This window comes from Myotis nattereri (genome assembly GCF_964212035.1).
Source record: "Myotis nattereri genome assembly, chromosome: 8".
In the NCBI taxonomy this organism is placed as follows: Eukaryota; Metazoa; Chordata; class Mammalia; order Chiroptera; family Vespertilionidae; genus Myotis; species Myotis nattereri.
This window is the reverse complement of record NC_138083.1, coordinates 62,711,550-62,723,888: the sequence shown is the minus strand read 5'-3', so window position 1 is coordinate 62,723,888 and position 12,339 is coordinate 62,711,550. Positions and strand designations below refer to the sequence as shown.

Sequence of the window (12,339 nt, the reverse complement as noted above, 5' to 3'; positions counted from 1 at the left end):
TCTCTCTCAAGCAGAAAGACTGCAGTTGGATTGAGGCAACCAACCCAAAAGTTTACAAGAATAATTTGGTCAAATGAACCAAAGGAAGTATGTTTCTTCACTTAGTGGTTTGGACAACTTCAGGGTCAAGAAAGAGATTACAGACCTTCTCTGAACTCAGAGTGCAAACTTCTGCTTTGCCGTGATCTGACCACACGACCTTGGCTGCTATAAATTGCAGACTTTGGTTTCCTACCCAGAAATCTGGTGTCTTATCCAAAGTGGCACAAAATACTTTCCCAAGTATCTGATGCACATGAAAACATGCTGGTCAAGGTGCCTATAGTCCCGCTGTATGTGCCTGCCCCTCTCCCCAAAAAGGAGTAGTATAATTTTAACACGTGTTCCCAGAGTCCCAGCACGCCAAGCCTACATTCTTACCACAAGCTAGGACCCTTTTCTGTTAAATGGATCTAAATGGCAAACTCTCTGTGGCGGCCAGGAACACAGGGTCAGCCAGAACACACAGACGGCAGCAGCATCCTGCCATTCTGCTGACAGAAGGAGAAAAATTTTGGAACTTGCATTTTCTATTACGTTTAATCTTGACTCTAGACCCAAATCAGCTAGCTGTTTATGCTCCCTCAAAACAGTAGCAACTAGGCTGGCTGTGCTATCCGTTTCATTCCTTCTCCACAAAAGCCAGAACACACAGCCCCAGTGTACAACTGTTCTCACACACACATCTCCAAAACATCCCCTCCTTTATAAGATGCCAGATTCACAAAGCATCACAACCCCTACCCTCTGACCTGCTCACACCACACTACCAGCTGAGTGACCAGCTACTACATTTCAATCTGGAGCTCAGTTTCGGGAGAAACAATGACCTAGTGTGAAGGAAAGTTAGAAAGAAACAGCAAAGGGCCCACCAGCCCAGGATCAGGAGATTCTTCAGCTTAGCCTTTCATTTTTTGAACCAGCCCGGGGGGAAGCAAAGGGGAGCAAAGGAGACTTAAGAAGTCTGTGTATCTCACCCTTGCAGTGCCCCAGAGGCACCACCAGGATTTGCCTCCCTTACAGAGAATAAGAGTCTCTAATGATTTATTTTTGTGTATACACCACGCTATAAAAATCATGGACACTCTGTTTTCCAAGTAAATAGATCAAGATCTGATAGCCATTCTTGGGAACAATTTTGCAAACTTTAAATCACAATTGTTTTGCGGTTCTTAGTTACTCCCTATCTCTTTTCATTGGAGGAGGACACCATGAGAGAACTCCAATAAAACAGACCCTTGAAGAGGTCACGGTCCGGAATACAACACACACAGCACACACAGCTTAGGGGCACTAACAAAATGAAAACAGGAAACAACAGTCCAGGAGTAGAATGAGTGGATACTGTAAATAATGACAACCCCCCACCCTCCCACACACTAACTGCTTATGGGAGCACAAGGCTGGGGTGGTCATAGGAACAGAGATCAGACTGTGGTTACCAGAGCAAGGCATGGGGAGGGAACTGGAGGAAGGTCAAAAGGTTCAAACTTAGCAGTGCCCTCGGCGGTCCCAGATCTGTGTCTTGCTTTAATAGTGCTTGGACGGAACAGACCCAGAGACGCCCCTTCTTCCAGCCTCCGGCCTCTCTCCTGCGCCTCAGCCAGTCCCCACCTTCAGAACCACCTCCGGGACCAGCCAACACACCAGTTGTTTTTCTACCTTAACTCCCTATCGCCCAACAACCATGAGCTCCCAAATTCCTCAGCATTATCCCACCCACTGAGGTGGAGGCTGCGGCCAACCGCCTGGCCAGCCTGTGTCTGCCGCCGCCTGCACCTACCTCTCTCTAGGCTTCTATTTCGACCTTGACGTTGTGGCTCTCGAGAGCGTGGGCCACTTCTGCGAGTTTGTGGAGAAGCCGAGGGCGCTGAGCGTCTCTTAAAGCTGCAAAACCAGCGCAGTGACTGCATTCTTCCAGGACGCGCTGAAGCCTCCCCAAGACGAGTGGGCAAAACTCAGGCGCCATGGCAGCCGCCTGGCCCTGGAGAGGCACCTGAACCAGGCCCTTTGGAGCTGCAGGCCCTGGGTTCTACCCGCGCAGCCCCTCATCCTGTGACTTCCTGCAGAACCACTTCCGGGGGAGGAGGTGAAACTCATCAAGAAGATGGGCCACACCTGACTCACATCCGCAGGCTGCGGGCCCCAGGCTGGGCTGGGCGAGTATCTCTTGGAAAGGCTCACCCTCCAGCACGACTAAGAGCCTTTGGAGCCCAGAGGCCTTTGCGAGGCCCCTCTGCATCCCCTGGTGTCTGGCTTTTACCTGAGCTTCTTCCCGAAACTACTAACCATTCTTTTAACCACCCTGAAGCCCTCTCCCATGCATTGGACCAAATGAAACAATAAAGCTTTTTGCAGCAAATAAAAAGGTACAAACTTCCAATTATAAGGCAAATAATTACTAGGGATATAATAGAACATGATGACCAAAGTTAACACTGCTATATGATACATAGAAAAGTTGTTAAGAAAGTAAATCCTAAGAGTTTCATCACAAGAAAATTTTTTTGCTTTTTCTTTATATTATACCTATATGAGATAATGAATGCTAACTAAACTTATGCAGTAATCATTTCACAATATATGTAAGTGAAAGTATTATACTGTACACCTTAAACTTATACAATGATTTATATCAATTATATCTCAATAAAATGGGGTAGGGGAGCCATAGGTTCTGAGCTTTTCTTTGTTAAAAAGATTTTTATAACTGATTCAATCTCTTTATTTGTTATAGGTCTATTCTGATTTTCTATTTCTTCTTCAGACTGGTTTGATAGTTGGTAATTCCAAAAATCTGTCCATTTAATCTAGGTTATCTAACTTTTTGGTATAAAATTGCTCATAGGATTTGGTTCGAGTCCACTACACTTCTGTAATATCAAGTATTAATGTCCCCACTTCCATTTTTTTATTTTAGTTATTTCCATCTTCTCTTTTATTTCTTCACAATCTAGCAAAAAGTTTGTCAAGTTCATTGATCTTTAAAGAACCAACTTTTGGTCTCATTGATTTTCCCTATTGTTTTTTTAATCTCTGTATCATTAAAGTTAGGTTAATGGTTTGAAGTATTCTTTTTAAATTTAGGCATTTACATAAGCTACAAATTTCCCTTCTGTAGCATCCTCTAAGTTTTGGTATATTGTGTTTCCATTTTCATTCATTTCAAATCATTTTCTAAATAACACTTCATTTCTTCTTTGACCTATTGGTTGTTTATGAGTCTACCTTCATTTTTATAGTGTTAAGAGCAAAACTTCTAATGTCTCGAATCCCTTCGGGTTAAGTAGTTCTTCTACCTTCTGGATCCAAATTCCTCTCATGAGGGTCCATTCTTGTCACTGGTTAACCAGGAAGCACAGCACCTTTGTTCTTTTTAATAGAAACCATAAAATGTTATGTTAAAGAACAATTATCAGAGGTAAAATCATGACTCTTATAGCTATAAGATGAACATGTGCTAAAAGATTATACTGACCTTGTTATTAATAAAGGAATCAGTAAGAATGTTACAAGTTCAAAGGAGAAGTCCAAGAAGCACAAATCTGTATGGATTAAAGGAATGATCTAATCAAAGGTTGAACTGAATTTACAAATAGACAACAAATTGGCCTTTTCTTTTTCTTTTTTTCATTAAAATTTAACTCCCTCAGCTGAAAGTCATTTTAAAAGATAGGAATCACTGGGCCATTGCTAGCAAGAAAAAGAACAGGTCCTGGGGTATGAAGCCACCACCAGCAGATGGAGAAGGCAACATGTCCACTGTCCTGGGGCTGACGGGCTTTTCTCCTACATCATGTAGGGAGAAGACAGATGTAAGTTGTTTTGAAAGAATTTACACTGGCTATAGATATAGATAAAGGGGGTGGGAAAAGGTAAAGTGGGACGGATACCATTGTAATTAACCCAGTTATTAATTAACAGGAAAGGAACAGGGGGAGGCCTGATAATATAAGCATGCCATTTGTGCCTGAAAGCTGCAGTTTCACACTCTCCAAGTCTGTTTCCCGCAGATCCCCAGGGAAGGCACTGGACAAAGAAAGAACAGACACATGCCCACTAAGGTCTTTTGATGGTAGGGAAGGTGATTATCTGTCAGTCACACCTGGGAGCACGTCATTGGCCAGAATAGGCATGGCCAGTGCAAGCACATGAAATCTGAGACACAAACACTCCTGAACAAAGGAGCCTCCCCACATCCCCCCCCCCCACACACACACACACCTTCTCTCCCGCTCGCTGCTAGGGTTAACTCCTGGCTTGCCGGGCTCTCGGGCTCTGTACTTGCCCACATGGCCCACGGCCATGTGGACCACACACACAATGGACTGATGTACTAAAATTAGGCCGATGCGGTGCCAGACTCAACACCACCAAGGAACAGAAACTTTGGACTCTGGCTCTGCTTCTAGCTCGGCTGGATTCCCCAGCTGCACCTCTTCCAGGACTGGATTAAGGGAAATGAGACTTGACAAACCCAAGAATAAAATTCCACGCAAATAAAACCTTCTACCACATCTCATCTTCCCATGGGGATCTCTGGAAATTCTTATTCCAGCAGCACCCCAAGAACCCCACTTCCACTAGCAACGGAGAAGAGCAGTCCACTCAATTCTCTGATGACAGGACAGGTGCAGACTTCAGGAGGAAGAGTTGGTTTCGGTGGATTGGCTGTGAGCAGCGCTCTGGGAAGTTCCTATGTAAACAGGAAGTGGCAGCTCCAGGGGAATAGCCACCTGGAAGTTAATTCAATAAGTTCTAACACGCACTCAGGAATGTGAGCAGTGTTGTTAGCTGACCCCCAGCTATTCTGTCTCTTTCTCTCACTCTCCAGGCTGCTATCATTCAATTTAGAATGTCTCAGAATTTTTCTCCTGGCATTTTTAACCACACTGATAGATTTTTTTTCCATGTCTATAAACAGCAATTCTTTTGCATTGCTACCAGTCATCTACAACTTACAGAGATCTAAAACAGACCAAAGGCAAGAAAAGGCGAGAACCAATACCTTGGAAGGGAGTTCTCTACATGACGCATAGTTTTTTATTGGAGACACCCAGGAATCTTTTCTGCTTATTCCACATTTCCTCACATGACATAGAAAATAAGAGAAAAGCTAAAGTTGTGTGTGAGAAAAGGAATTAGCAGAAGCCACTCCACCACTAAGTAAAAATGAGAACTAAAATGGGAAAAGATTAATGGGCTTCCTGGTAGCATCAGGCCCCAGGCCTGCAGTGCAGTTAGGAGGTGACCTGGGGGAGGAGGAGGGAACACTCGCATGAAATGAGTCTCTGCCCCCAGGCACATGCCACTCCACGGGCGTCAACAGTAGTGGAACCTGTGGGCTAACGTCCAGATCTCTCTGCAAAATGAGGCGGAGGCCTAAATGAGAGGGGCCCAAAGGCACCGACACAGGACAAATAAACCAATCTGGGCTACGAGGTGGCAAAACCTGGCCTTGTCACTGCTTCCTGGAAGGGGACATGAGGACTCAGAGCTTGTCAAGAATGACTAACAGAACCGGTTTTGCATGTAGGCTGGGGAGGGAGGTTTCCTGGAGCCCAGGAGCAGGGAGCATGTGTAGAAACCCAGGAGTTTTCCCAAACCCACCCAGGGTCCAACCTGGCATCTATCTTAGGAGCTCACAAGAGGATAGGGTTGGGCACTGCCTTCTCAACCAATTAGCCCTCCCGTGAAACAGCCCTTCTAGAAATCTAGAAAAAAATAGTAACTTTCAAATACTTTCAGACAGGCATTATATAAACATTCAACTTTTATTATTTGGCTTTAGGCGATACTTCATTTTCAAGTGAATTGAGATATACAGTTTAATTCAGATATTACATCTATTCTGTTTATATTTGGTAATGAACATATTGTTTTATAGCTTTTGAACATATGAAAGTTATTTGTACATCTGTTAATAATTCTCCTCATAAGCCAGTAAGGCCTGTACATGAAAAGTCACCACACAAAACTTAAAAAAAAAAAGTCACAAAATCCAAGGAAAATAAATTATTTCAAGAAAAAATATTTCCATCAAAAGTAGGTCTAGACTCTAGGGGCTGAATTATTAAAGCACTGTCCCTGGTCGTCATTTTACCCAGTAAGCATTACTTGGTTACAATTGCTTTTTAAATGGGCATTTATTCCATCCACGTTTTTTAAGTGTACAGTTTAATGGCTTTTACTATATATTCAGAGCAACTACCACCACAATCAATTCAAGAACATTTTCATTACCCAAAAAGAAATCCCTCACCCCTTAGCTGCTCCCCTTTCCCCCAGCCCTAGTTCCATCCACGGTTAGGAATAAAAACGTATCTTTTATTAGAAGACAAAAAGCTATGGAGAACACACTGAGTGTGTCCTTAGCATATGCACTTGCAAAGCCAAGGGCTGGCCCCACACCCCCTTCCTGCTACTTTAACAGGGCTTGGCTGTTCCTCTGTCACATTAGCATTTCTTTACTCTTCCTGCCCAGACAAATGGGATGATTGTTCGGGACAGGAACTTCCCAGAAGACTCATCAGCTCTTCAATAGGAAGCAGCAACAGACAGTTTAAGTCCTAGGGTTCTTTGAAACCCTCAAAAACCTCCTTTCTGTTTCCACCAATCCTGCACCGTGATGTCATGAATCTTACCCAATCCCAACCAAGTTCGTGCTCTGAAAGCCGCCTTAAAGCAAACGTGTCATTCTCAATCATCAGACCTTGCCTCCCCCTACCAAGACACCGCCAACACTTCGGCATTGCCAGGTGGTCAGCAATGAACTCAACTCTGTCTTATCCAGAGTGAGATCTGGGGACAACTCTGGAGGGCAGCAAGCCTGAGTCCCCCCACCACCCCCCACCCCCCCACACACACAGGCCTAGAAGTCACTTTGAGGGGCCACTGATTCCCTTTCCCTGCCTGCCCCAGGGCCCCAATATCATCAGGAATCCTGTGGGCGCTGAATGAGGGAGAGGTTCAGTTCGTAAAAGAAAAACTGAGGTGAGAATTTCCACATGCAACCCCCCCAAAATGGCAATCTCAGGGTTCATGTAGAAAGTAACCTCACCTGAGGGAGCTAACAGGCCCTGCCGCTTCCCAGGAGCAGCTGGAGGGACCACCAATGTGCAGTGAAGTAGAGGGTAGCTTAAATAAAGCACACATGGATGCGGCAGGGAATCCAGGCGGGAGGCCGCGGTCTCCACTCCTCCTAACAGCCTTTGGAAGCCGGCAGAGCCCTCTGGACAGCTGCCGGTGTGCATGCGTGTGAGCCTGGCCTGGGAGGGAGTGCTGCCACATGCACATGTGCACAGTAGTGGTGGTGGAAGGAAGGCAGGTGACTTCCCAGGTGTACCTGCCAGGGGCTTGCTCAAGTCTAGCATCTTGCATTACATACCAGGAGGGGAGCATCTGCACTGCAGTGAGGGCTGCCGCTCAGGCCTGCCTCAAAGCCTCTCGGGGGGGCCACGTGCTGCCACGGCAGACCCCTGTAAGGCAGCTTGCATGTCATTTCCCAAGGAAACCTGATTTTTTTGTTTACCCCTTCATTTTAGCATTGGTATTGATACTGTTGTAATTTAACCTAGTTATTAATTAACAGGAAAGGAGCAAAGGGAAGGCCAAATATGCAGTTTAACACTCCCCAGGGAAGCCACCCATCTCGCTGGGGAAAGAGCCTGAACAGGGTGGAGAAGAGACCCATGCCCAATAGAGTCTGGGTGATACAGGGAAGGTACCTGTCTGTCAGTCACACCTGGCAACAGGTCATTGGCGAGAGTAGGCGTGGCCACTGCAAGCACAGGAAGATCTAAGATATTTAATCTCCTAAACAAGGGAGTTTGCTCTCTTGGTTCACACTCTTGGGCTCTTGCTCTCTTGCCCTCTTACACTCCTGGTCTGCAGGGCTCTCGCGCTCCTGTACTCACCCACAGGGCTCATGGCCATGTGGGCCTCACACAGTGGACTCATGGGCTATAACCAGCCTCATGCTGTACTGGACCCAGCTCCATCACTTTGGAGACTGAATTTGCTTCTAGCTCTGCTGAATCCCCAACTGCACATCTTCCAGGACTGGATTATGGGAAACGGGTCTTTGGAAATCCAAATAAAAATGATTCATCCTCCTGTGAGAGTCTCAGGAAATTCTTTTCCTCAAGATATCTTAAGGACCCGACCCCAGCACCCAGTGGGGAAGGGATACCCCACTTCCACTAATAACAGTATAGTGGAGCCAGAAGAAGATGTGTGATGGCTGTGAGTTACCTCTGGGTGGATAACATTAGCCCAACAACAGAATTTTAAAATTCGCATTTGGAGAAGTAAAGGTGCTTTTACTGTAAAGTGATGTATTCCTGGTGCAATAATGCAAATTAAATCAAGTGTCTGAGAAAATCAACTTGTTTTTCTACAAGTGTTAGGAAAGTAGGTGACTTCTACAGTTCTTCCTAAAAAAGAACAAACTAATTTTTATTGAGAATTTATCATATCACGGGGGCATGATCCTGGATGTTCTCATGTGACTTGTGCTATTTAACAATAACAATAACTCTGTGAGACAGATATTGTTATCAACATTTTACAAGTGAGGGATTTGTGTCTCAAGCTCAGCAACCCCAACTTAAGGGCACATGAATAGCAAGTGACAGAGTCGGGATTCAGTCATCTGGTTGGTCTAATAGGAATCACCATGCTCTTCCCATGACCCAATCTTGCTTCTCTCTTCTTAGAGTCCAGAGTGCAAGAGAAAAATCAATTCAAAGCTACAGTCAAGGCATTGCTGGCCCGGCAGTGACCTTGTTGGAACATAAAAGGTGCTCATGGGAGAATTTATTGCAGGTCCACAATATGCACTCTCCCCTTTATCCATCAGAAAAAGAACCCGAAGTTTAGCTGGTAAAGGGGGCCATAAGACTAGGTTCTGGCAAACAGGAGAGAAGTACGGGCAATGTGTTGACCTCAGAAGCCACCAAACCAGCCCTAAACCAGCCACGAGGACTGATAAAGGAGAAAGAAATTAGTTCTACCCTATTTCAGTCACTATATTTTGGGATTTCTTGTTTCAGCAGCTAAGCCTGTATCCTAATGAATACAAGAAACTTAATCCAAGAGACTTAAAAGCCTATGTATTCCTCTCTAGGCTAAGAATTATCCTTGTAGCTTCTTCAGCATATGTCCTTGCTTAGCACCCACTTCAGAAGGGGTACACAGGTACATTCCTCCTGGGCCTCTGTCTGAATTCTTGCAAACTCCAAATCTAACTTTACGAGATTTACTTGTAAAGATGACACTATACCAGGCATCACGATTCATTTCTTTAAACCCATATTTTCCCCAATGTCCTTATTTGGGAAATGTCACCTACCCATATTTAGCTATTGGACAGGTGGTCTGTCTCCCGCCCCCCCCCCGCCCTCCCCCCCTCCCTCCCCCCCCCTCCCGTGGTTTCCGGGTGCCCCCGGGCGGGCATCACCTCATCTGAACTGAGGCTACGCTCACTGTGCTGTCAGGTGACACTGTTCTTCAGCAGCTGCATCTAGTTTCACACACACGCTGGCCAGTGGGGTTGCCATGGCAGCTAGCACCATTTAAACGCTGGCAGGCTGGCTGCCTGCCAGGCCCAAGTTGTTGGTAATCCTGTCTTGTTGGTTAGCAGTAAGACAGACAAAACACCTTTTATGACCATTCAGTAACAAGTGCTTTTTAAAAGAGCTGAAAGGGGTGGGGTATCTGTTGGAATCCTGTGACCTATTTAGAGACCCCGGCTTGGACACCTTATGCAATGTAGTGTTTCAGCCCCGCTGCATATAGCCTGCCATCATTACCTGAGATGAAATAACAGCTATAGGTCAATCTGTTCTAGCCTGCCATTTCCTGCCTTCACGATAACCTATTACCAATCCAAGATTGATTAGCTGTGACATCTGCTGCGATCCATGATCAGAATAATCAGCACAAGCAATTCACTTTGGCCATGACATTTTTAGTAAAGAGCTGCAGTAGAGAATGACATGCGTCTGCTCAGTAGTAGTAGCTTATAACTAACAGCATTATTTATCCACCCAATAACAAGCAGTATAATGAAAACATTTTCACAAAGAGAAACTAGCATCCTCCTCTACACATTGAATTACAAATGCTATACAAATGCTATACTCTATCGCCACTCAGCCTCTACTACAATATAAATAAGTATACTTTTATATTACATAGACTATACATTTACATATTGTAAACTATACATTATATTATGTAATATAAGGCAACTCTGTGTGCGTGCGTGTGTGTGTGTGTGTGTGTGACCACCTATTACGGAGGCATCGCTAGAGCTAATCTTAAATTGAAACAGATGGAATCACCAACTATGCTGACAAAAAGACTGCTACAGAATTAAACTGACATATGGACCTGTGCTTTTTATGGCATTTGATTGGATTTTTTATGGGCTTGACCTTGTCACAGGAGCAGAATCCATCATCTACAAAGTCATAAAACACAAGTGTCACCTCAGCACAATATTCTAAACTTGTTAACCGATTCTCTGCTAGACACATACATCTACTGATCCATTCTTAATTGGCTTGTTATACAAAACATGTTATAAGTACAAATAGCTAATAAATTGTAACCGGCCTCTGAAAGAGTAAAATAGCAGTTGCCACCCAGGGAGCTTTCAGTCACCTAATCCAAGGAATGCATCTCAGGCTCCTTCTCAATTAAGAACTCAGGCACCCCGTAGCAGTGTCCACCTCTCTTCCGCACTAGTCACACTGGAGCCAGGTCTGCAAAGGGCCGAGCCCTGGGCATCTTCCCCTGGGTGGTCCCTTAGATCTCTGTGGCCTGGCTGGGTCCACAGAACTAACTGGAAGCCAAGGCCAGGCTGAGGAGCCGTGTGGTCAGGTTTCTCACAAATGCTTCCTCCACGGGGACTTCTCTGGGTCTCCTTTGTACGTCTTCTGTGTGGCCCTTCCTCCATCCCCACTGCTCTCCTTTCCTGTGCTCATGATCTTCACTTAATATGACTTATTCCTCCACTCTTGCAGTCTGCCTACCCAAGCTGCTTCAAACCCATCACCACACTTCTCACCATAATACCCTGAAGTTAGGGTTGGAGGCCAAAGTGGCACAGTGAAGCAGAAAGGAATTTATTGAAAAGATATTAGCAAAGAAACAAAAAGACACACAATAAACACAACAGAATGGTCAGAGTTGGGTAGAGGCCGAGAGTAAAGAGATAAAAATGAATCAATCAAAGCTAAAAAATGAGAGAGGATGCACATGGACCTGGGATAATAATGTGGCATGAACTGAGGAGTAGGATTCATCTAACCCTCCGTACCTGAGGAACACAAATGCGGGGTGGGGTGAGAGTCTGAACTCTGATAAACTCACATGATTTTCAGAAAACCTGGGCTGGGAAAACAGATAATGACCACAGCCAAAATCACACTAAGATGTCAGACTGGCTATGTAAGTCTGCTGGGCACTGCTCATCCCAGCCAGTGTGGGGTGCCCCAGCTCCTCAGGGTATGGCTCCTACACAGGGTCCGTGGTGTGCGCTCTGCCTGTAGAACCAGGTCCTGTGCCTGGAACCAACCTGCCAAAGAGGTATTTGGCTTTTTTAGCTTCTATTCAGAAGCCAGGATCTATTTCCATCCTAAATTAAGGGAATTTCCTAAAATAACAGACCAATACCCATCCTTTCATCTATTTTGTGGCTTTGGACAACTCAGACCTGGTACTGCACCCAACTCAAGAGAAAACTCAGATTAGTTCAAAGGAGAAGCTGCTCCCTGCTCGGACACGTTTCGGGTTCTGTGAAGGAAGCTTCTCTACATCTGATCTGGAAACTAAGCTAAGGGAGTCTTCCATCCCATGATTTCTGAGGATCACAGGCAACAAAAGTGTTAACATTCCGGCTAAAGTAAGTTCTGTCCATTTAGAGCGCAACAAGCACATCTCCTGTGTGTGAAAGTTCACCATTGACGAGTATGAATTCACATGCGTGAATAGTGAAACTGAGGAAATACCATACATGTACAAGCTCACTCTGATCATTTCCCCACCACTTTACATGAGAGTTTCATAGCAAAAAATAAAAATAAAATAAAATAAAGTTACCATCTCAATAAATACTAGGCAACTAAATCTGAAGGAAAAGACCCCAAACCAAACTTGAACTGTGCCAGGCCTGAGCTGCGGGGTTGTTGTTAATGTACACTTGGGGCAATCCTTCCTGATCTGTCCTTCCAGTTTCAAACACTTAGACTCTAACTCACAATGAGCAGTGCTCATTATTTGTGGAGATGGACC

The 12,339-nt window shown here is 45.0% G+C and overlaps 1 protein-coding gene across 3 annotated transcripts in view; it reads right to left on the bottom strand.

The window, feature by feature from the left end:
• The window catches only part of RAB31 (RAB31, member RAS oncogene family), a 129,631-nt gene that overhangs the window by 97,970 nt on the left and 19,322 nt on the right, over window positions 1-12,339 (bottom strand). The window contains exons 2-3 of one of the 3 annotated variants that reach the window (XM_081096870.1): window positions 3,518-3,584; window positions 3,339-3,411 (exon numbers count right to left, since the gene is read on the bottom strand). The exons of the other annotated variants lie outside the window; for them this stretch is intronic. Coding sequence (XP_080952996.1) covers window positions 3,339-3,362 — 24 coding nt within the window. The 5' untranslated portion in view covers window positions 3,363-3,411; window positions 3,518-3,584. The remainder of the gene's footprint in view (window positions 1-3,338; window positions 3,412-3,517; window positions 3,585-12,339) is intronic. 3 annotated transcript variants of the gene reach the window in all.